At 37.4% G+C, this 23,394-nt stretch overlaps 13 protein-coding genes and 2 non-coding genes across 15 annotated transcripts, besides 1 other annotated feature; 7 read left to right on the top strand and 8 right to left on the bottom strand.

Moving 5' to 3' along the window:
- Nucleotides 1–55: 55 nt before the first annotated feature.
- Nucleotides 56–4,474, bottom strand: YPK9 (putative acid anhydride hydrolase; the record flags this gene model as incomplete). Its single annotated transcript, NM_001183710.1, has 1 exon — nt 56–4,474. One exon carries the CDS (start codon nt 4,472–4,474, stop codon nt 56–58), a length of 4,419 nt encoding a protein of 1,472 aa, NP_014934.1.
- Nucleotides 4,475–5,390: 916 nt separating this feature from the next.
- On the top strand, nt 5,391–10,502 carry SNF2 (SWI/SNF catalytic subunit SNF2; the record flags this gene model as incomplete). Its single annotated transcript, NM_001183709.3, has 1 exon — nt 5,391–10,502. One exon carries the CDS (start codon nt 5,391–5,393, stop codon nt 10,500–10,502), a length of 5,112 nt encoding a protein of 1,703 aa, NP_014933.3.
- A 532-nt stretch (nt 10,503–11,034) lies between these two features.
- Nucleotides 11,035–11,374: a long terminal repeat (Ty3 LTR).
- A 15-nt stretch (nt 11,375–11,389) lies between these two features.
- Nucleotides 11,390–11,462, top strand: YNCO0029C. Its single transcript has one exon. It is a non-coding gene; the product is annotated as a tRNA-Ala (tRNA).
- Nucleotides 11,463–11,536: 74 nt separating this feature from the next.
- Nucleotides 11,537–12,292, bottom strand: YOR289W (uncharacterized protein; the record flags this gene model as incomplete). The annotated part of the gene is made up of 1 exon (NM_001183708.1): nt 11,537–12,292. The coding sequence occupies one exon, from the start codon at nt 12,290–12,292 to the stop codon at nt 11,537–11,539; it is 756 nt and encodes a 251-aa protein (NP_014932.1).
- A 279-nt stretch (nt 12,293–12,571) lies between these two features.
- Nucleotides 12,572–13,528, top strand: MPD1 (protein disulfide isomerase MPD1; the record flags this gene model as incomplete). Its single annotated transcript, NM_001183707.3, has 1 exon — nt 12,572–13,528. The coding sequence occupies one exon, from the start codon at nt 12,572–12,574 to the stop codon at nt 13,526–13,528; it is 957 nt and encodes a 318-aa protein (NP_014931.3).
- A 281-nt stretch (nt 13,529–13,809) lies between these two features.
- Nucleotides 13,810–14,712, top strand: RRP36 (rRNA-processing protein RRP36; the record flags this gene model as incomplete). Its single annotated transcript, NM_001183706.1, has 1 exon — nt 13,810–14,712. One exon carries the CDS (start codon nt 13,810–13,812, stop codon nt 14,710–14,712), a length of 903 nt encoding a protein of 300 aa, NP_014930.1.
- Nucleotides 14,713–14,919: 207 nt separating this feature from the next.
- On the bottom strand, nt 14,920–15,369 carry RDL2 (thiosulfate sulfurtransferase RDL2; the record flags this gene model as incomplete). Its single annotated transcript, NM_001183705.3, has 1 exon — nt 14,920–15,369. One exon carries the CDS (start codon nt 15,367–15,369, stop codon nt 14,920–14,922), a length of 450 nt encoding a protein of 149 aa, NP_014929.3.
- Nucleotides 15,370–15,594: 225 nt separating this feature from the next.
- RDL1 (thiosulfate sulfurtransferase RDL1) lies at nt 15,595–16,014 on the bottom strand (the record flags this gene model as incomplete). The annotated part of the gene is made up of 1 exon (NM_001183704.1): nt 15,595–16,014. The coding sequence occupies one exon, from the start codon at nt 16,012–16,014 to the stop codon at nt 15,595–15,597; it is 420 nt and encodes a 139-aa protein (NP_014928.1).
- A 425-nt stretch (nt 16,015–16,439) lies between these two features.
- On the bottom strand, nt 16,440–17,171 carry HUA2 (Hua2p; the record flags this gene model as incomplete). Its single annotated transcript, NM_001183703.3, has 1 exon — nt 16,440–17,171. The coding sequence occupies one exon, from the start codon at nt 17,169–17,171 to the stop codon at nt 16,440–16,442; it is 732 nt and encodes a 243-aa protein (NP_014927.3).
- A 332-nt stretch (nt 17,172–17,503) lies between these two features.
- Nucleotides 17,504–18,196, bottom strand: YOR283W (phosphoglycerate mutase; the record flags this gene model as incomplete). The annotated part of the gene is made up of 1 exon (NM_001183702.1): nt 17,504–18,196. The coding sequence occupies one exon, from the start codon at nt 18,194–18,196 to the stop codon at nt 17,504–17,506; it is 693 nt and encodes a 230-aa protein (NP_014926.1).
- Nucleotides 18,197–18,519: 323 nt separating this feature from the next.
- PLP2 (Plp2p) lies at nt 18,520–19,380 on the top strand (the record flags this gene model as incomplete). Its single annotated transcript, NM_001183700.3, has 1 exon — nt 18,520–19,380. The coding sequence occupies one exon, from the start codon at nt 18,520–18,522 to the stop codon at nt 19,378–19,380; it is 861 nt and encodes a 286-aa protein (NP_014924.3).
- Nucleotides 19,381–19,856: 476 nt separating this feature from the next.
- On the top strand, nt 19,857–20,657 carry FSH3 (putative serine hydrolase; the record flags this gene model as incomplete). Its single annotated transcript, NM_001183699.1, has 1 exon — nt 19,857–20,657. One exon carries the CDS (start codon nt 19,857–19,859, stop codon nt 20,655–20,657), a length of 801 nt encoding a protein of 266 aa, NP_014923.1.
- Nucleotides 20,658–21,018: 361 nt separating this feature from the next.
- RFM1 (Rfm1p) lies at nt 21,019–21,951 on the top strand (the record flags this gene model as incomplete). Its single annotated transcript, NM_001183698.3, has 1 exon — nt 21,019–21,951. The coding sequence occupies one exon, from the start codon at nt 21,019–21,021 to the stop codon at nt 21,949–21,951; it is 933 nt and encodes a 310-aa protein (NP_014922.3).
- A 53-nt stretch (nt 21,952–22,004) lies between these two features.
- HEM4 (uroporphyrinogen-III synthase HEM4) lies at nt 22,005–22,832 on the bottom strand (the record flags this gene model as incomplete). The annotated part of the gene is made up of 1 exon (NM_001183697.1): nt 22,005–22,832. The coding sequence occupies one exon, from the start codon at nt 22,830–22,832 to the stop codon at nt 22,005–22,007; it is 828 nt and encodes a 275-aa protein (NP_014921.1).
- Nucleotides 22,833–23,042: 210 nt separating this feature from the next.
- Nucleotides 23,043–23,246, bottom strand: SNR5. Its single transcript, NR_132265.1, has one exon. It is a non-coding gene; the product is annotated as an SNR5 (small nucleolar RNA).
- Between the last annotated feature and the right edge of the window lie 148 nt (nt 23,247–23,394).

The raw sequence follows: 23,394 nt of genomic DNA, 5'->3' as shown, positions 1-23,394 counted from the left end.
AATTTTAATTATAGAACATGGTACTTGTACACATACATAGATAAAAATCTTTGCTTTAAACTTCTTTTAATTTCATTTCTTCTTGTATCAGTAGTTTATACTTTTTGCTACTCTTCTTTTTCTTTAACCAACCTTTTATCGATGGCGGTATATACAGTTGAGCATAGTAATTTAATATCACCCATACAATGATAAACATTGTAAAACTGTTTGATATAGGGGTCAGCTGTAACATCTTACCAAGGTATGATTCTGTATCCAAAGTCATTAGCAGTAGACTTGCACCGATAGAGACAGTGATATCAACGATAAATTCAAAGTTTTTTGACATCGGCTCTCTATATGGTGGACCCACAGACAAAACTATAGCAGTCAAAATATATTGAAAATTTGAGACGAAGAACAATACGGTATTATCTGAAGATTGCACGGCGTCGTCGCCCCCAACGATTGGCTTGATGTACCAGCTCATCTTTTGTACGATTATCCATGGAATGAACTGGAATAAAAACACCAAGAATACGCTAATCAAAAGAGGAACCAAAATCTTAGGTGAAACTAGGTTAGCGGAAGGCCTCTTTTTATCTATCTTTTCATAGGATTTGGACCATGACATGCAAATTGCGATCGGAACGATCAGCAATAAATCAATGTACAGGAATTGGAAATCTCCCAAATTAGAACCACGGCTGTAAAGTATAGTAATAGTGATGAATTGGATGGCAGAGTACAAACTCATGTACTGGAAACATGCAAAAGATGTAACTAACGCAGCACGCCCTTCCCTAATGACATCAAGTACGCAGCTAATATTAAATATCTTTGAAGTGAACGGAGCAGCAACTGAAGCTTCAGCCTCCGAAAGGGAAATACCTACGTCTGCCGCTTTGAGTGCCCCACAATCATTTGCACCATCACCACAGAACCCAACTGTATAATCTAGCTTCTGCAGCTGTATCATCAATTCATGCTTTTCATCAGGCGACATTCTTGCGTAGATTGATGAATTCAATAAAATCTCGTTTAAGTATTCCTCTGGTATCTCGTTTTCATCTCTGAACAACAGTCTAAATACATCGCCGCTAACTGCAAGAGTATAGTTACACTCACGTAGACTTTCAACACTATTATTCCCCAGCTTGACAGGTTTCAAAGTCTTGGTATCCAAAATTTTATCTGGCTCATTGACGTCCCTCCATACTATTACGGGCTCACCGTGCAAGGGTGTATCATTAATGGATGGAACATAAACGCGAGAGCATTGTATCAAACCAGCTTCCCTACCTACGGAAATAGCAGTAAGTATGTTATCACCCGTACACATTATCGTCCTGATGTTTGCATCTTGTAAACTTTTCAGAGTTTCAGAGGTCTCTTTTTTTAGTTTATTTTGGAAGATAATGAAACCTAAAAATTCCAAATTTGACTCAACCTCTTCCCTAGATACTTTTTGGGAATATAACCAAGTTCTTTTTGGAAGTGTCTTCCCAGCACATGCAATAACCCTATATCCGTTATGAGTGTAACAACGTAGTACTTCTTCAAAATCTGCAGGTAAAGTTGATTTATTACATATTTCTGAAATAACTTCGGGCGCACCTTTAGTAAACGACCAATATACGTCGTCATTATTCGTTTTAACAATTACGCTCATACGTCTCAGCTCAGATAAAAATTCAAAGCTTCTCACCACCCCTAGAAAATTATGAGGATCATTATCAGTAAACGTATTTTCTCTATTATTACTATCAGGGTGAACTACCGCAGGAATGATTTCTGAATTTTCTGGGAAAACATCATCTTCATGTCTTCCCTCGTATAATGAATGGAATGCTCGTTTTTGGAAGTCCTCCTCGAATGACCAACCGGTAAATTGAAACATTTTAAAGTCTAGTGGGTCACCGAGTAAATTTCCATCAACTGATCTCAGCGAGTGACATGTTAATAATGACATGAAAAAGTTCCTGGACTTAAAATCTAATGGCGAACTACAATCGTTCAAAGAAAATTTAGGAAATACTTGGCGAATATCACTCAATAGTTCTCCAAACTTCTGGCCTCTAACCCCATTTGGCTCCGATATTTGTACTCCAAGTACATCTAAGCCATCTTCGGTAAGTGTTCCAGTTTTATCAAAACACATAACATCGATTTTACCACTAATGTTAAGCCTTGTTGGAGAGATACAAAATATTCCCTTCTCCTTTAACCTACTCAAAGCAAAATTGGTACCAATGGTTAAAGTCGCGGGCAGAGCTGGTGGCACTACAATTGTTATGATATCTAAAGCTCTTAATATCATTGTCTTTTTGTCTAAACCAAGTTTAATGAACTGAACGCAACTGACGCAAAAACCGAAAATTGCGATTAATGACATGAATCCAATATATTTAAAGGAATCTCTATAGAATTTAAAACCAGTTGGTTTTGGGAAAACCATGGAACGAACCAAGGAGCCCTTTGTTGTTGAGAATCCTGTCCTTACAACCATCGCCAAAGCGGCGGTTTGCCCGGGGGCAATTCTTGCTCTAATTATATTTGTACCATTATACAAGAAGGATTTGGAAACAAAACTCGATATTTGGGTGCTCTGGAAGTCGTCACATAATTGGTACATTGTTTCTTCCGTAGCTGGAAATTTCGAAACGGGCACAGATTCACCAGTTAGCATGGATTCATTGACTATACAATCACTGGACAGAAGAATAGAGTCACAAGGCAATATTGTTATATTTGGGTCAGATACTTCATATATATCGCCCGGAACTAGTTCTGATGAGCTTATCGTTGTCCAAAACTTATCCCTCAAAACACGAACGTCACAATGAAAGTGCGACATTTCAGCTAAGTTTCTCGATACTTTCTTCTGTTCATTCAATGAATCAAAAATAGACAGTACAGAAATCAAAAAAATGCATGCGGCGTAGTAGTAGTATTCATCAATGCCCCACAAAATTATCGAAAATACTTGAAAGACATAAAACGGATGCAACACTTCATTGAATAAAATTTCTGAAGTAGTTTTCATTCTCAAATTAATTTGATTTTTACCAAACGCAAGTTCTCTATCTTCTTGAACCCCCTTAGTTAAACCATTTGATACGGTACTTAAATCCACCCAGTCAGGATCTATCCAGTTATTGTTAGTTTTAAAGAGATCATCGAGCGGTGAATATATGAACTTAATATATCTGTATTCAAATGTGATCAAGATAGGCACATTTGGATTAATTTCATTGGCATGGTGGTGGCTCAAATTGATATCATTTGGTTCATATGACGGATTAGGGTAATTTTCAAAAGGTAAAACAGTACTTAATGGTCTATTATACCACTGTCGATCGATAGGTTGTATGACAAACTCACCAAACTCATTTTCTATCACGACCCATTCTGCTTTAGCCAATGGCACTTTCACGCCATATAATTTAACTTTGAGATGGGGAAGCCATCTCGTTAAAAGATAAACTAATCCGAAAGTCAAGAAGCAGCACAGGTTGTAAATAATATACCAGAATTTTGAGGTCTGGTAAGCAGCGATACCAATAACTAAATCCTCTTCCGCAATGTAAAACCTTTGGTAATGCAAGTTTGGTGCATACTGTGGATAAAACTTTTCATGATAGTCAGGTTTTAGATATTCGCTATGCTGATTATGAACATCATCATGACCAGAAAAGCTTCCTCTATTATTTTCGCTTGCAGATCGCCTACTATCTGAAGATTCTAAAGAATGTGTAGAAGACTCGTCTTCTAGTATTTCATCTGTTTGACTTTCTAGTTCAATAGGAATTCTTTCTCTGGTCGTATATCTCGATAAACTGGATGATGAATGTGTAGCGGAATGATAAACGAACCCAGTGTCAGAATTTTCTCCCAGCCTTTGTGGTGCCCTTGAACCAGAGCGACCCCTCTTACTGAAAGATCCATAAGACTTTGCATTTGAGAGAGATGATGCTCTGGAAAAACTTCGAATAGAAGAACGCCTGGAAGATAGGCCCGTACCATAGATTCTATCTTGTTCATAAGCGGGGGTGGCATCCCAGGCCATGTCATAATCTGTATTTTCTAACGTGGAAGCGCCTTCAGCATTGGATATTTGCTCCTGAGTGAAAAATCGAAAATGAGAAGGGTTTCTAGAAGAGCTTCGAGACTGTTCAGCCGAGGATAATACTAAAGGCTCTGATTCAGTCAATCGGCGGCCTCTCTGCTCTAGGTTCCCTGAAGAATGCGGACTTGGGAGGTTGCTTGATTGAAAAGAATGAGGGTGATGGAATGATACAATAGAACTTGGCACGGCTTCGAATGTTGCACCTGCGTACGGTTCCGAATTGTTCTGATCCAGTACCATCGCGGAAGTCAATGTGGCCGCCGTAGAAGTAGTGGCTGTAGAAGAAAAAGAAGCCCTCGGCATTCTTCGGTTCCTTTCACTCCTTTGGCCATGTTGAATTTGGTTTGAAGAGGGAATATCCATTACCGGAGTATATGCAAGATCTATCAGTAAGTCTGGGCTCCTTTTTATTTTAAAGAAGAATCTATTGACTCTGAACTATTTTCAATCAAAAATAAATTCACAAGTCCAACACCTCCAACTCTATGGTATTGCGTTCTCTTTTTGCCCTTTTTTCCTTTTTTTCTTTTTTTCACTACTCTTTCCTTGATTTCCATTTTTTTTCATTTTTCACTCTTCTATCACCTCTTCATACCCATACCCCCTGTTGGCCGCGGCTGCCCTAAATACACACATATATATATATAAAACAAACAAGGCATTTTTCAAATTAATAAAACTAATAAAAAAAGCTATAGAGCCTTTTCTTAGAACACAGTGTTGAAATATTCGCTTTTTTCTTTTTATTGAAACTCCTTCACTTCCAAAAAGACACGATTCTTAATGGCTATTCTGAGTGAACATAAGGACACTAAGAACTAACAAGTAATTGAAAAAAAAAGAAGAAGACATGATGAAGAAGAATTAGTGAGCAAAATACAGTTGAAGTTCCTAACGCTTATTTTCCTTGCAGATTAATTCCAATACATTCGCCACTATTGGAATTTTGCAGGTAGCCAATTTTCGCGTATATATACTAGGTTTAGGAAAAATAGCCGCCGGTAAAAATAGTGATAGGCTGTTACCCGAATACCGTTGTTCGCGATATGTTAAAACCGCGTTTGAAAGACAAATATCAACAAATTGATTGACGAAACGGGGCCATCCTGAGGCGGTAGGACAATAAGTTAAAAGAAAGGTTACCTCTAGTCTCAATAAAGAAGATATTTGTGACGTACGTGGACCTTTTGTATATAAATCATCGGGAAGGTCAGCTATTCTGTTGTTTCTCTAATCGCGACTTTCTGCTATTTTCACGACTTTCGATTAATTATCTGCCATGAACATACCACAGCGTCAATTTAGCAACGAAGAGGTCAACCGCTGCTATTTAAGATGGCAGCATTTGAGAAATGAACACGGAATGAACGCTCCGAGTGTGCCGGAATTTATCTATTTGACTAAAGTGTTGCAATTTGCTGCCAAGCAGCGACAAGAATTACAAATGCAACGCCAACAGCAAGGCATTTCAGGTTCTCAGCAAAATATTGTTCCAAATTCTTCAGATCAAGCAGAACTGCCGAATAATGCTTCCTCGCACATTTCTGCTTCTGCTTCCCCGCATTTAGCTCCGAATATGCAATTGAATGGAAATGAGACCTTTAGCACTTCTGCTCATCAATCACCAATCATGCAAACACAGATGCCATTAAATAGCAATGGTGGTAATAACATGCTACCACAACGGCAATCTTCGGTTGGTTCATTAAATGCAACTAATTTTTCACCAACACCAGCAAACAATGGAGAAAATGCTGCGGAGAAACCAGATAACTCAAACCATAATAACTTAAACCTTAATAATTCCGAGCTTCAACCGCAAAATCGATCATTACAAGAACACAACATACAGGATTCAAATGTGATGCCAGGTTCGCAGATAAATTCTCCTATGCCCCAGCAGGCGCAGATGCAGCAGGCACAATTCCAAGCACAACAGGCGCAACAAGCGCAACAGGCACAACAGGCACAACAAGCACAAGCGAGACTGCAACAGGGGAGAAGATTACCCATGACAATGTTTACTGCCGAGCAATCCGAACTGTTAAAGGCCCAAATCACATCTCTAAAATGTCTAGTAAATAGAAAGCCTATTCCGTTTGAATTTCAGGCTGTTATCCAAAAATCTATTAACCATCCTCCAGATTTCAAAAGAATGTTACTGTCTTTGAGTGAGTTTGCGAGAAGAAGACAACCCACAGATCAAAATAACCAATCAAATCTCAATGGCGGCAACAATACGCAGCAACCCGGCACCAATTCCCACTACAATAACACTAACACTGACAACGTTTCTGGGCTTACCAGAAATGCACCTTTAGATAGCAAAGACGAAAATTTTGCATCTGTTTCACCAGCTGGTCCATCTAGTGTACATAATGCGAAGAATGGCACCCTCGATAAAAATTCGCAAACTGTAAGTGGCACTCCAATCACGCAAACAGAATCGAAAAAAGAGGAAAACGAAACCATTTCAAACGTAGCTAAAACAGCTCCTAATAGTAATAAGACCCACACCGAGCAAAATAACCCGCCAAAACCGCAGAAACCCGTTCCTTTAAACGTCCTTCAAGATCAATATAAGGAAGGAATAAAAGTGGTAGATATAGATGATCCTGATATGATGGTTGATTCTTTTACGATGCCCAATATCTCACATAGTAATATCGATTATCAGACTTTATTGGCCAATTCGGATCATGCAAAGTTTACTATTGAACCTGGCGTTCTACCGGTTGGTATTGACACACATACCGCTACTGACATTTACCAAACTTTAATTGCATTGAACCTAGATACTACGGTAAATGACTGTTTGGATAAGCTACTAAATGACGAATGTACGGAATCAACCAGGGAAAATGCTCTTTACGATTACTACGCCTTACAATTATTACCGTTACAAAAAGCCGTAAGAGGTCATGTATTACAATTTGAATGGCATCAAAATTCTTTATTAACCAATACACATCCAAATTTTCTTTCGAAAATAAGAAACATCAACGTTCAAGATGCATTGCTAACAAACCAACTTTATAAGAATCATGAATTACTTAAGTTAGAAAGGAAGAAGACTGAGGCAGTGGCCAGATTAAAGTCGATGAATAAATCCGCCATCAATCAATATAATAGAAGACAAGATAAAAAGAATAAAAGGTTGAAGTTTGGCCATAGACTCATTGCTACGCATACTAATTTAGAAAGGGATGAGCAAAAGAGAGCTGAAAAAAAGGCAAAAGAACGTTTACAGGCTTTAAAGGCGAACGATGAGGAAGCCTATATAAAATTATTAGACCAAACCAAAGATACAAGAATTACACATCTTCTAAGGCAAACAAACGCATTTTTAGATTCTTTAACAAGAGCCGTGAAAGATCAACAAAAGTACACTAAAGAAATGATTGATTCCCACATAAAGGAAGCATCGGAGGAAGTGGATGATTTGTCCATGGTCCCCAAGATGAAGGATGAAGAATATGATGACGACGACGACAATTCTAACGTCGATTATTACAATGTCGCACATAGAATTAAAGAAGATATCAAGAAGCAGCCTTCAATATTGGTTGGTGGTACCTTAAAGGACTATCAAATCAAGGGTTTACAGTGGATGGTTTCGCTTTTCAATAATCATTTAAATGGTATTTTAGCAGACGAAATGGGTCTTGGTAAGACTATCCAGACGATATCCTTACTTACATATTTATATGAAATGAAGAATATTCGTGGGCCATATTTAGTCATTGTTCCTTTATCTACACTGTCAAATTGGAGCAGTGAATTCGCGAAATGGGCTCCTACCTTAAGAACTATATCATTTAAAGGTTCGCCAAATGAGAGGAAAGCCAAACAGGCTAAAATAAGGGCAGGTGAATTTGATGTAGTTCTGACTACCTTTGAGTATATTATTAAAGAAAGAGCACTTTTATCCAAGGTCAAGTGGGTCCATATGATTATTGATGAAGGCCATAGAATGAAAAATGCGCAATCCAAGCTTTCTTTAACCTTGAACACACATTACCATGCAGATTATAGATTAATTTTGACAGGTACACCACTTCAAAACAACTTGCCAGAATTATGGGCCTTATTGAATTTTGTGTTACCCAAGATTTTCAATTCCGTGAAATCTTTTGATGAATGGTTCAATACACCCTTTGCCAACACCGGTGGGCAAGATAAAATTGAGTTGAGTGAAGAAGAGACGCTTTTGGTTATCAGGAGATTGCATAAAGTCTTGAGACCCTTTTTATTGCGTCGTTTGAAAAAGGATGTAGAAAAAGAATTACCGGATAAAGTTGAGAAGGTAGTGAAGTGCAAAATGAGCGCTTTACAACAAATTATGTACCAACAAATGTTGAAATATCGTCGTCTTTTTATCGGTGATCAAAATAATAAGAAAATGGTAGGTTTAAGAGGTTTCAATAATCAAATCATGCAACTAAAGAAAATCTGTAATCATCCTTTTGTATTTGAAGAAGTTGAGGACCAAATCAATCCAACAAGAGAAACGAATGATGATATTTGGCGTGTTGCTGGTAAATTTGAACTATTAGATAGAATTTTGCCTAAGCTTAAGGCAACTGGGCATAGAGTATTAATTTTTTTTCAAATGACCCAAATTATGGATATTATGGAAGATTTTTTAAGGTACATTAATATCAAGTACCTGAGGTTAGATGGTCATACAAAATCTGATGAACGTAGTGAGTTGTTACGTCTATTTAACGCCCCTGATTCTGAATACTTGTGCTTTATCTTATCAACTAGAGCGGGTGGTTTGGGTTTAAATTTACAAACTGCAGACACTGTCATTATTTTTGATACTGACTGGAATCCTCATCAAGATTTGCAAGCTCAGGATAGAGCGCATAGAATAGGTCAGAAGAATGAAGTTAGAATTCTAAGATTGATTACTACGAATTCAGTTGAAGAAGTTATCCTAGAGAGAGCCTACAAGAAGCTAGATATCGATGGTAAAGTCATTCAAGCAGGTAAATTCGATAACAAATCTACATCGGAGGAACAAGAAGCGTTGCTTAGATCTTTGCTGGATGCAGAAGAGGAACGTAGAAAGAAAAGAGAGTCTGGTGTTGAAGAAGAAGAGGAGTTAAAAGACTCAGAAATCAACGAAATTCTTGCTCGAAATGACGAAGAAATGGCTGTTCTTACAAGGATGGATGAAGATAGATCAAAGAAGGAGGAAGAATTGGGAGTAAAGAGCCGTCTCTTAGAAAAGAGTGAATTACCTGATATTTACAGTAGAGATATTGGTGCCGAGCTCAAACGTGAAGAATCAGAATCTGCTGCTGTTTACAATGGAAGGGGTGCAAGAGAACGTAAGACGGCAACTTACAACGATAATATGTCTGAAGAACAGTGGTTAAGACAATTTGAAGTTAGCGATGATGAAAAAAATGACAAGCAGGCAAGAAAACAACGAACAAAGAAGGAAGATAAGAGCGAGGCGATTGATGGGAATGGAGAAATTAAAGGCGAAAACATTGACGCTGATAATGACGGTCCTAGAATTAATAATATATCGGCCGAAGATCGGGCAGATACGGATTTGGCAATGAATGACGATGATTTCTTGTCTAAAAAGAGAAAGGCAGGAAGGCCCCGTGGAAGACCTAAGAAAGTGAAACTTGAAGGATCTGAAAATTCTGAACCACCAGCGCTTGAATCAAGTCCAGTTACTGGCGATAACTCTCCCAGTGAGGATTTTATGGACATTCCAAAACCACGTACAGCGGGAAAAACATCTGTTAAATCAGCAAGAACTTCAACAAGGGGCCGTGGTCGCGGTCGTGGTCGTGGTCGAGGGCGAGGACGTGGACGAGGAAGGCCGCCAAAAGCAAGAAATGGGCTTGATTATGTCCGCACGCCCGCTGCGGCAACGAGTCCTATTGATATTAGAGAGAAAGTTGCTAAACAAGCTCTAGACTTATACCACTTTGCTCTCAATTATGAAAATGAAGCTGGAAGGAAACTTTCTGACATTTTCCTCTCCAAACCTTCCAAAGCACTATATCCCGACTACTATATGATTATTAAGTACCCTGTCGCCTTTGATAATATTAACACGCATATTGAAACGCTAGCTTACAACTCCCTTAAAGAGACCCTTCAAGACTTTCATCTGATATTTTCCAATGCTAGGATATACAATACTGAGGGTTCAGTAGTATACGAAGACTCTTTAGAACTGGAAAAAGTGGTTACGAAGAAATACTGTGAGATAATGGGCGATAACTCACAACTCGACTTTACTGAATTTGATGAACAGTATGGCACCAGACCCCTCGTCTTGCCTCCTGTTGTTACTTCAAGCGTGGCTGAATCTTTCACAGATGAAGCGGACTCGAGCATGACAGAAGCGAGTGTATAGTACCTTCCTAAAGCAATATAAGTACTTATTCGTTTATACGTAGACAAACATTAATCCCTCTTTTTTTTATTGTACCCATTAACCGAGTTGGGATGTTTAATATCTCTAGTATAACGTGCCGTATATTTCCTATATATATATATATATATATTTATATATATTAGATTTTAAGTTAATTGTTCAACTAATTGATCGATTTCGCCTCTTATAATTCTGCTATACATATTTATTTTAAACCATCTCTTTGAACAAAGTAATATGTCGTCATCATAGTGAACTTGTTCTTGGACCTAATTATAAATTTTCCAATACGGAACAAATTATTTGTTCCAACACCCTGCTAGCAACACAGGGCAATATATATAAAGAAGATATATCTACTACTTCTTTTCCTTGAGTATATGTCTTTAATAGATATTTCATGTATTTGATTCATCTTTAATGGAAATACTCGGAGATTATATACAGGTCCGAGATGGCCTTAAAGATATTTCCCACAAATGTATTTACCACTCATTAGAAATGAGTTTCTGTTGTATTACGGGCTCGAGTAATACCGGAGTGTCTTGACAATCCTAATATAACAGTCTTAGGGAAGTAACCAGTTGTCAAAACAGTTTATCAGATTAATTCACGGAATGTTACTTATCTTATATATTATATAAAATATGAATCATACTAAGTGGTGGAAGCGCGGAATCTCGGATCTAAACTAATTGTTCAGGCATTTATACTTTTGGGTAGTTCAGCTAAGGAAGGACGGGTTTTGTCTCATGTTGTTCGCTTTGTTATAAGGTTGTTTCATATGTGTTTTATGAACGTTCAGGATGACGTATTGTCATACTGACATATCTCATTTTGAGATACAACAGTTTCAACAGTCATCAGGGCACATGGCGCAGTTGGTAGCGCGCTTCCCTTGCAAGGAAGAGGTCATCGGTTCGATTCCGGTTGCGTCCAATTTTTAAGCTTGATCAATGTATAAAAGCATATTTTTTTTAATGTTTCTAAGACTAACTAACGAGGGTTATTTTCTAAGCCTCTATATCTTTTAACTGTTTGTTAAATTCCTCATAAGTTATGGAACTTTTTTTGCCCTCGTACCTTATTACTTCAATGAAATAAGTTTCAAAATTATCCATTACTTCACTAATATTGCCCCAGTAACCCGCCTTCTCGATTAAATTGGCAAAGGTATCTTCTTTATTCCAATGTTGCTCAGGCATAACATCAGGTAAAAAGGTTGCGCTACATGTGGTGCCTGTTTTGGGATGCTTAAAATACAGTTCAATACCGTGCTTTCCGAGTTCCCAATCGAAAATGTCCCCATTTGGATTACCACCACCTCGAAAAATAGTTTTGAAGTTGCCTAAGATGTTGCAACTGCATTTCAGGTCCACCAATTCCCTTTTCTGGATCGGAGAAAATCTCCTATCCTCTAAAGCAGCAATCAAGGAATATTTCTCAATACCATGTGCAATCGGCATCTTAGCAAATGTACCGATACATCCTCTAAGTATATAATTCTCTTCGTTAGTGTCTATTGTGTGATGTTTATTGGACTTTTTCTTCCAAGTTATGAACAACGAAGTTTTCTCATTGTAATCTATTTTAAAGTCGGGGTATAGCCTTCTTCTAATATCTTCTAAAGAAAGGCTGCTCGATTTCCCCGGATTCAAGTGCGAATAAAGTTGATAAAATGCGTAAAACGCAAATGGCGATGAACCTTTAGGGCCTTCCATTGATATCTTTGCAAAAAAACTGGATTTTCGAAATAGCCTTAAAGCCATTACTATCGCACAAGCCAAAAACCATCTTTTCAAAGGATCTTATCTGGATACAAATTGACGCAAATTTCTCTTTATATTCCTCCTTTGTCGCCCAGTGTCATGTGCTTATCCCTTGAAAAAAGGGCCGTTGTTCGAGCCTTGCGAGGCGTATAAAAATTTGGTAAAAATTAAAATTGACACGTAAAAGTTAAATAACATGAAGAGAAATATCTTTTCGCAGTCATTTTCAACAGTAAGCATCCACTTAACACAATTAGGAGAGACAAAATTTGACATATAATGTTATTTCTTAATATTATTAAGCTCCTTTTGGGACTTTTTATTATGAATGAAGTAAAGGCGCAAAACTTTTACGATTCCGATCCTCATATATCAGAGTTAACGCCAAAAAGCTTCGATAAAGCGATCCATAACACAAATTACACATCATTAGTGGAATTTTATGCTCCGTGGTGCGGCCATTGTAAGAAGCTCTCTAGTACGTTCCGCAAGGCAGCAAAAAGATTGGATGGTGTAGTCCAAGTTGCTGCTGTAAACTGTGACCTTAACAAGAATAAGGCTTTGTGTGCTAAATACGACGTAAACGGATTTCCCACGTTAATGGTATTTAGGCCCCCAAAAATTGACCTATCTAAGCCAATAGATAACGCCAAAAAAAGTTTCAGCGCTCATGCCAATGAAGTGTACTCAGGTGCAAGAACTCTCGCGCCTATTGTTGATTTTTCTCTTTCAAGAATAAGGTCATATGTCAAAAAGTTTGTCCGTATAGATACACTTGGCTCTTTACTTAGAAAGTCACCCAAACTTTCCGTGGTGTTGTTTTCCAAACAAGACAAAATTTCACCGGTTTATAAAAGCATTGCCCTTGATTGGTTAGGAAAGTTCGATTTTTATTCAATTTCAAACAAAAAACTCAAGCAACTAACCGATATGAACCCAACATATGAAAAAACTCCTGAGATTTTCAAATATTTGCAGAAGGTCATTCCTGAACAGCGACAGAGCGATAAAAGTAAGCTTGTCGTTTTTGATGCAGACAAAGATAAATTTTGGGAGTATGAAGGGAACTCAATCAACAAAAATGACATTTCCAAATTTCTGCGGGACACTTTTAGTATTACCCCCAATGAGGGTCCTTTTAGTAGACGTTCTGAATATATTGCTTACTTAAAAACTGGCAAGAAGCCAATTAAAAAGAACCATTCCTCCTCAGGAAACAAGCACGACGAATTGTAGTGGTACGTTTCCTCATTCAATGATTATCTAATTAAACACAACATATGTATCTATATAGTCCACTAACTGATGGCATGGACGTTTACTTTTATTTGCAATAATAACTTTTATCTGAGCGGTTAAATACCGAAAGACACGTTTATTACCCGCTTTGAAAATTTTCAACCGATGAGCTTGCCTTTCTACCGGAAAACTGGGGCATAAGAATAAGTACTAAATAGTATAATTAAATTGCCATCCAAAAATTGTATAGAGGGTCAATAAGCACTAGAAGGTTAAAAATGTCGTATTACTTTAAAAATCTGAAGCCAGACTTGAACTCCGACGTAGAAGAAGATGACGGAAACTTATTGGAGAGCATAATGGCGAACAAAAGTAAGCGAGAAATTGACGAACAAGAATCAAGTGACGATGAGTTGAAAACCTTGTCTTTTGGTTCTTTGAAGAAGGCTGAAACGGTAATAGATGAAGAAGATTTCAAAGATACGAAACCCGTTCACAAAAAACCGATCACAACTACATACAGAGAAGAAAGTTTTGATGAAGATGAGGACAGTGAGGACCAATCAGACGAGGATGCTGGATTCTTTGAAGAAGATAGTGAGGATGAAACTCATCATGGTCAGAAAGTACCAAAAAAGAAGAGCAAACACGCTCCAGTAGAACAATCATCCAAGAAAAGGGTACCACGAGTCCGAAATATCCCTGGGCTGGAAATACCGAGGAATAAAAGGTCTAACCTCTATCAGGACATCAGATTTGATAAGTCCACCGGTAAAGCCCTTGATAGTTCTATCATAAGAAAACGTTACCAGTTCTTGGACGAATATAGAGAAAAAGAAATTGATGAACTGCAGAAGCTGTTACAAGAAAGAAAATTTCTATCAAAAATAGACCAGGGAGAACGTGAAGAAATGGAACAAAGACTGAAAAGTATGAAATCGAGATTGCAATCAATGAAAAACAAAGATCTCGAGCGTGAAATTCTCAAGGAATACGAAAATGATATGAATAAAAACAATAATACGAGATACCATTTGAAAAAGTCTGAGAAACGTAAAGTGGTGCAAAAGTGGAAATTTGATCACATGAAGGCCAAGCAACGTGAAAAGGTCATGGAAAGGAAAAGGAAGAAGAGATTGGGTAAAGAGTTTAAACAATTTGAATTTCATAATCGTAGGTAGAGTATTTAAGCAAAAGAATGCACATTAAAGTAATATATAGAGAAAGATAAAAAAATAAACGCACACATAAACTAATGGAAGTAAGAGGTTATCCGCGAACCACAAGGAGAAAATCGAATGAATCGGAGAGGTGACAACAAAAAATTTGAAATACACAAAAGGTTGTCTATATACAGGATATATCGATTATACTTGTTTCTTTTTGGCTTATTTTTTGGGCTTAACGTCAGCACCACCTTTAGCTAACCACTCAGTAATAGAACCAGGATAGATACCAGTGTTTTCGTACCCATAAGATCGAGCCAACTCTTCGGCAGTTTTGGCTCTTACTCCTTTCGCACAAAGAAAAATCAATTCTTTATCGTGAGGTGGTTTAGCAAATTGGAAAACTTTGTGAAACTCCTTTTCGGGCAATCCAAGAGCGCCAGGGGCACTATTCACCGGAATATTTATTGTAGTTGGCATCTTGTAATCCTTTACTTCCTTGGGTTCCCTTACATCTACCAATAGTTTTTTATCATTGGGGTGTTCGACTAGGTTCCTGACCTGGTCAAAAGTATAGATCTTTGGAGCCTTCGTTGTAAATGTTCTCAGGACCAATGTAGGCGATCTTGCAGAAACTGTCCTCGAGAGAATACCTGTACTATGCTTGAACATCGTTGGTCTTTTTCTTCTGTCTCGCTTCCATTTGTTGAGAGTTATCGCTATCTTATTCCATTCAGATTAAGTTTTGTATTTTTTTTTTTATACTTCCTAATTTCTTTGCGCCGCCGCTATCACAGCCAATGCAATAGGCAAATATTATGAACGGTGTGACATAAATGGCATAATACGTTACTAGCTTACGAAAATACACAGGGTACATACCTAGAGTATACAAGGCTATAAGTCAAGTTTATCACCCCCATGAGAAACCCAATCATTCATAGAGCCAGGATATAGTGAGGTGTTTGAATATCCATGTGAGGAGGCGACTTTTTGAGCTTCTCCCCCGCGTTTGCCAGAAGCACAATAAAATATTAGCTCCTTGGCACTGTCAGGTTTTGGGATGCCAATCTGTTTCTCAAATTCTAAAGGATCTAAGGCAAATGCGTCAGGGTGCGATCTATATGGCACATTGATGGAAGCAGGAATATGAACAATCGAGTACTCAGATGGTTCTCTAACATCTACCAAAACCACATTAGGATCATGCTTTCCAACGATTCTTTTCATGTCTTCAAAACTGTAAGATTGAATATTTGAAACATTCTTACTTTGACTCTCGGTTCCATTCCAAGCATTCATCACGGCCTTCCACATTTTAATATCGTTTCTTAGTCACAAACCCTGAAAATAAACGAGAAAGAATTCTTTGATTGATTAAGCCTCCACTCTCTTTTATACACCTCAAAAATTCTCCCCTTACTTCCTTCCCCGCGGGTAATAATATTCTCCAAAAAAAATACAAAAGCAATCAGATGTAACTTATATAGGTTCCAAGATAAATAACAAATTATTTGTCATTGCAAGTAGGAAAAGGACATACCGTAGGTGATATCTGGATTTGGGCCTTATGGAAGCCAATCTTAGTAGTAATTCGTCCATATGTCTACCAAAGGGGATAACAAAAAAGTACAACTACAAATTTTTCACACAGTGTCCCGTTAATTTCATATACTCAATATGCTGCGTTTAATCAAGAAAAATTCTGATATTTTGCGACAGAAGGTGTCCCTGGAAAGCGCTTAGTATGCTGTATGATCTTTGAAGTACAATGCACAGGGAAATAAATCACCATATCTGACGATCATCTTGCTAGTTTCTAAGTTCGGAACATCTTGTCTATGCGCCAATAAAACTAGTTTTACATCGTACAGAAACACTGTCCACTTAGAACTGGACACTTGTTTGCCCAGTATAGTTCTGATACTATTATTATGTATAATTCCCTCAATATTAAGCACTTTATGCAAACGTGTTGGCCCATTGAGGCATTGATATACGGCAAGTAATAGCACCTTTTGCTTCTTACCTTTATCAATTTGGAAATAATGTTCGAATTCTATTTTATTTTGCAGAATCCTTAGTATATTTTCTTCGTCGAACTTTTGTACACTATTTAGCTGAAACTTCATAAGCTTTCCGCTCAAATTAACCTTTGCATTTGTTGATGTCTGGCTATTCATTGGGGATGGGACCGGCTGGTGAGTGGACCTCTTACATTGTAATGATTTGTTCCTTTTCTGTAAAAGTTGTAGAAACGCGTCGTAGTACTTCTGCAAGTCGGCAAGAATGGGTTCAATCTGCTGAACGTCCAAACTAAAATCCTCCAAAAGATGTCGCATTTGATTTTCAATCATTGACAATCTCTTTTTATAGCCCAATGTAATACGATCGGCTTCGACAATTTCATCTTCTGAGTACTCAACTACCGAATCGTGGTCCAAATACATCTTGCCAAATTTTGTTTGTTGCATAGTTTCACTGATATACAATTCACCTGAATTTACCACCGACAGAACATATCCATTTCTCTGCTATGGAGTATCAATGTAGTCTTGTTACATATTACGACACAGTTTTCTTTCCTTTAAAATAAACGCGTCGTTCTCATCTCATGTGAAAAACTATATCAATAATATAAAAACATAAAACCCCTATAATTTATGAACATCTACTGCATTTAGATAAACCCTTACGAACTATATGTTTTAAAATAAAATACACGCATGCGAAATTTCTATTACTACCTAAACCGCATTTCTAATACAAAATGAGAAAAACCCAACAGTGAATAACCATATAGTGTCTAACGTAATCTTAAGTCACTGACGACAAATTCGCCATCACCAAGATGTTGGGTGTTTCCGACACGTCTCACAATAAACTGCTTGGAGTCCTTGACGTAATCAACTATAGTGACAGAGGTGTTGAAAACAATGATCTTATGAGCTTGATGATTTTCATACTTTAACCATTGTAAAATCATTCTGATAGCACCTCCATGACTAACTAGGGCTAGATTCTTGACACCTTCATTAGATGCTTCAGCAACTTCTTCTTCGACACATCCAGTTAACCTAGCAACAAAATCGTCACTTTTTTCCCCAAAATTTCTAAAGGAGCCTTCACCATGTTTATCAGCATACTTTTCAGCCTCAGTAATCTGCATACCTTCAATAACACCCATATAACGCTCCCTTAACCCCGAAGTATAGGAAGTAGGCACATTTTCTTGTTTTGAATGTTTCAAAACTAAAGCCGTAGTTTGCCTACACCTTTTTAAATCACTACTGACAACCTTATCAAAATGAATACCTCTTGAACGCAAGTAATGCCCCAATTTAGTGGCTTGTTCTTCTCCCGTAGGATTGATCGAGGTATCTTTGTGACCTTGCAAAATTTTTTTTACATTGTGTTCTGTTTGTCCATGCCTAATAATGAATAATCTGATGATGTTGTTATCGTCATTATCGCAATAATATGGTACTTCCTTAGTCATTCTTGGGTATAAATATATTTTTGGGTGCTTGTATAGCTTCGAGCTTCGTTGCCGCTTTGATCTTACAGTATGAGACTAATTCGAACCAGAATGAATAAAGCAATACTTTATGTTCTACAATTCAAAAAAGAATTAAGTAATATTGTGACGACCTGATTTTCCCATTGTATTAATATCGCTGGAAAAAAAATTACTGAAAAAAGAGGAAATCCCGCTAGAGGAAAAAAAGAAAAGGTTATATGATCGACCTGAAGAAATCTGCAGTACAAGATAACGCCTTCGAGTAAACATCACTGAGAAGAAAGGCATATTCAGCAGACATAATGCAGAATGAACCAATGTTTCAGGTCCAGGTGGACGAATCTGAAGACAGTGAATGGAACGATATTTTAAGAGCGAAGGGTGTAATACCAGAACGTGCACCTTCGCCCACTGCAAAGTTAGAAGAAGCATTAGAAGAAGCAATTGCCAAGCAGCATGAAAATAGACTAGAAGATAAAGACTTGTCGGATTTGGAAGAACTAGAAGACGATGAAGATGAAGATTTCTTGGAAGCTTACAAGATCAAAAGATTAAATGAAATCCGCAAATTACAGGAACGTTCCAAATTTGGAGAAGTTTTCCACATTAACAAACCTGAATACAACAAAGAGGTTACTTTGGCCAGTCAGGGAAAGAAATATGAAGGTGCACAAACCAATGACAATGGTGAAGAGGATGACGGTGGTGTCTACGTATTCGTTCATCTCTCGCTTCAAAGTAAACTACAAAGCAGAATTCTGTCTCATCTTTTCCAATCTGCTGCATGCAAATTCAGAGAAATAAAATTTGTAGAAATACCTGCCAATAGAGCAATTGAAAACTATCCCGAATCCAATTGCCCGACATTAATTGTATATTACCGGGGTGAGGTAATCAAAAACATGATAACGCTACTAGAACTGGGTGGTAATAATTCCAAGATGGAAGACTTTGAAGATTTTATGGTAAAAGTTGGCGCTGTTGCAGAAGGAGACAACAGACTGATAATGAACCGAGACGATGAAGAATCCAGGGAAGAGAGAAAATTGCATTACGGTGAAAAAAAATCGATCAGGTCAGGTATTAGAGGAAAATTTAATGTCGGCATAGGTGGAAATGATGATGGCAACATTAATGATGATGATGATGGATTTTTTGACTAAATAGTGCGAATATTCCTTATTTACAGGCTAAGTGGTGTCACTATCCCCATTATTTAATATATACAGATATAAAGAACAGCAAACTTTGTCATGTACTTCTCTGAATGTTTACGCGAGGATTACGGTATGTATGATTGAACATCGCTGCAGCATGGATTTTAGTAAGAGCCGTTGTCATGGCAACCAATTAAAGCTCTTTAATTACCGTCAAGCATACTTAGGATACAGATACAATAAAACCCCTTATTAAGTTCGAGCAGGCACATCTTGACAGAATAAACCTTTTAAATCGTCATATGGAGCATGGTCTGGTATCAAGTTTTACTACTTTTTCGCTTTGTTGTCAGAGGATAGAAATTTACTTTTTCTAGTTGTGCGTATAAAGAACACTATGGATGCAGTAATACAGAAAGTAATCTGTTCTACTTCGGTGCATTTTCAAACTGAATTCTACCACAAACCCCAGAATTATTATTATGAGTGAAAAGAAGAAAGTTCTAATGCTACATGGTTTTGTCCAATCCGATAAGATATTTTCTGCGAAGACTGGAGGATTACGAAAGAATTTGAAGAAGTTAGGTTACGATTTATACTATCCTTGCGCCCCACATTCAATTGATAAAAAAGCGTTATTCCAATCAGAGTCAGAAAAGGGTAGAGATGCTGCGAAGGAATTCAACACCTCAGCGACTAGTGATGAAGTATACGGGTGGTTCTTTAGAAATCCCGAATCTTTCAATTCCTTTCAAATAGATCAAAAGGTGTTTAACTATTTACGTAACTACGTGCTAGAAAATGGACCATTTGATGGTGTCATTGGATTCAGCCAAGGTGCAGGTCTTGGGGGCTACTTAGTCACTGACTTTAACAGAATATTAAATCTTACTGATGAACAACAGCCCGCTTTAAAATTTTTTATTTCATTTAGTGGATTCAAATTAGAAGATCAATCCTACCAGAAAGAATATCATAGGATTATCCAGGTGCCCTCTCTACATGTAAGGGGGGAGTTAGATGAAGTTGTAGCAGAATCTAGAATCATGGCATTGTACGAGTCATGGCCCGATAACAAAAGGACATTGTTGGTTCATCCTGGAGCCCATTTTGTCCCAAACTCGAAACCATTCGTATCCCAAGTTTGCAATTGGATCCAAGGAATTACTAGCAAAGAGGGTCAAGAGCATAATGCCCAACCTGAAGTAGATCGGAAACAATTTGACAAACCTCAATTGGAAGATGATTTGTTAGATATGATCGATTCCTTGGGTAAATTGTAATTCGATAATTGATATTTATATGAGCTACATACAATTTTTATAAAACTATTGAAAATATCGACGAGAAAAAGGAATAGTGTGACTTTTCTGCCGCCTTCTTTGACGTTTGATTTTCTATACCTGATTTATATCTGTTGCTAAAGAAAGAATTTTCGCGGCACACGAATGATATATATTTAACGTAAGGATTTCTTTTATCTGGCGGAAGTATCTCAATATATTAATATTAAACGCTGTTGAACACTATCCTAGGAACACTGACAGCTAGAAGTGATCATAAGACATTGCATATAAAATAACTATTAATTTTAATTAAAAGAATTTAATTAGAACAACAGGAAGGTGTTATAAGAAAGTGCGAATGAGTACAAATACGGAAATCATAAAAAATAGTGATTTGCAAAGTTTAATCAATGATAAGAGGAGGTTAATAAATGAAATAAAAGACTTTAATAAATCCATTAAACCCTTGGAGTTTGAATCGTATCAGGATTATTTCCTGATAAAAACGTTCAAAAAAGGAATATCTGCAAGTGGCCATGTGGATATTGACAGTTTAAGAAATAAAGAATATGGAATATACTACAAGAAAATCAAGAGGAACTCTACACAAGAAGTCGGCGAACCAATCCCTCGCAACACATCCTCCTCCTCCTCTTCTACTAGATCAAACTCATCAGCTGATATCAGCGATACAGAATATTCAGGTGAGAACACTCCTACAACTACTGGTGCTGCCAGTCGAAGAAGACGTACGAGATCTCGAGCTATTCAAAGAGAAAATAGTCTACCAGCATCTTTACCCTCAATTAGTGAAGCGAATGCAAACAATGATGATGTTACTATTTCTGAAATAAATGGAAGTGAATTGCCATTTCCAATTCCAATATCAGAAGTGGAAAATATTGACATTGCTTCAGATATAACTGAAAGGGATGGTATTAGAAGGAGATCATCAAGGATATCAGAAAGAGACAAAAGACGTTCACAGTCTAGACTGGGGTCAGAAGAAGATGAAGAAGGCGACGGACATGACGGAGATGAAGGGGAGACCAAAATCCAAGACCTATATGAGAGTTTGGTACCCAAAATTTTGGAGTCACGTAGAAGGTCTGATTGGATCCTCCCTCCTAAGGCAAGATATACACCAGAAAAGCAAATGAGGACCAAACCGTCATTCAAGAGCATAAAGATTAATGAACTTGTCGGGAATAAAAGAATACGAAGTATATTATCTAGATTTGAAGGTGGTGTAGCGGGTATACGCAAAAGAGATTGGGACTCTACCCAATAGCTTCTTTGAAGAAGTAAATAAATATAAATAGAGAGAAATATGACGTATCAATATTATTTATGGCGCTGGTATAATTCAATAGCATCTAATAGCGACTTGGGGTCCGGTTTTGGACTGACCACATCAGAGGTTACATCATTATCATCCAGATATTTTTTAGTGGTAGGTCCGATGGACGCAACCCGTAGATGGGAACCTGGTAGGCGGTTACTGTCACCCAAATACTGAGTAATTTCTTTCGTTCCCTGGGGACTGAAAACTACCACCCAGTCCGAGAATACTTCATCCTCATCGCATTCTTTCATGGCGTGTATGAATCTTTTAAAACCGTCGCTTAATTCTTCAGTTTTATAAGTAACCACTTCTCTTACTTTTATTCCCTTGCTATGGAGTTTCTTTGGGATGATATCTCTTCTAATTTCACCCACGAGAAATAATAGTTCACTTGGTGGGCATGCCTTAATATCCGTACTCAAGTCATCAATAATTATATCAGCAAGGATTGAACCATTACCAGCGTCTTCTCCACCTTTAACATTAATGAAACCTGATCTTCTGATGAAGTTAGCAGTAGCAGGGCCTACAGTATAAACTGTTTTACTGAGCAATGCAGCTTTTTGTTCACTTGTCAATGTGGGAATGATCGCTTCATTCAATGACTCTACAGTCCTTTGAGAGGTAATAATAATGTAATTGATAGTATTCAAATAGTTTGGGATGGTATTCAAAACATTTCTAAAATCTTGAATTACATGTGTATGTTTAATAAGCGGTACGAATATGGGTTCAAACGCCTTACTCCTACACTCCAATTCATATTTATCAATGGGGACAGTTTTATTCTTGAGCAGTAATACTCTGACTTTTTTACGACTAGACATCTCTCGAGCAAGGTCTATTTTACCTTTCTGTTTCCTTATCCTTTGACACTAAAATTCAAAAAACTCACTAGAAAGTTCACTAAAGCGCCTTAGCTGACTACAGCACAACCCAACCCCAAAAACTAGTGAACTACACACTAAGAGAATTTATGGTATTTCCATAATTGAAGTATATGTACGATGTATACAATGTAAACAAGAGAGTAATGAAGTGAAGATATGTACACCTAGAGCGAACCAATGATAATTTGTTTTCTTAATTAAGAAAAACCATTAAAACTGGATTAGATTTCAATAATGAAAAGCTAGGAACAAAAAAAATTGGTCTACTTCCAGCCATTTGCGCTTTATATAGACATATGGAGGCGTGATGTCTTAAGCATGGTAATCCGGAAGATCAGTTTATTGAATGATGGTTTTCTTATCCTGAAGGATCCTGCAAATGAAGTAAGTTCAAAGAATTGAAATGAAATCGCCTTTTATACCCTCGCCGCACCAAGGAGCGCGCTGTGAAAATTTTTCGCTTTATCTCTTAGGGCTCCTACTGTCGGTAGAGAAAAGT

Source organism: Saccharomyces cerevisiae, chromosome XV, assembly GCF_000146045.2.
Source record: "Saccharomyces cerevisiae S288C chromosome XV, complete sequence".
Classification (NCBI taxonomy): domain Eukaryota; kingdom Fungi; phylum Ascomycota; class Saccharomycetes; order Saccharomycetales; family Saccharomycetaceae; genus Saccharomyces; species Saccharomyces cerevisiae.
Note: the sequence above shows the minus strand (reverse complement) of the source record. Positions and strands in the feature narration are given on the sequence as shown.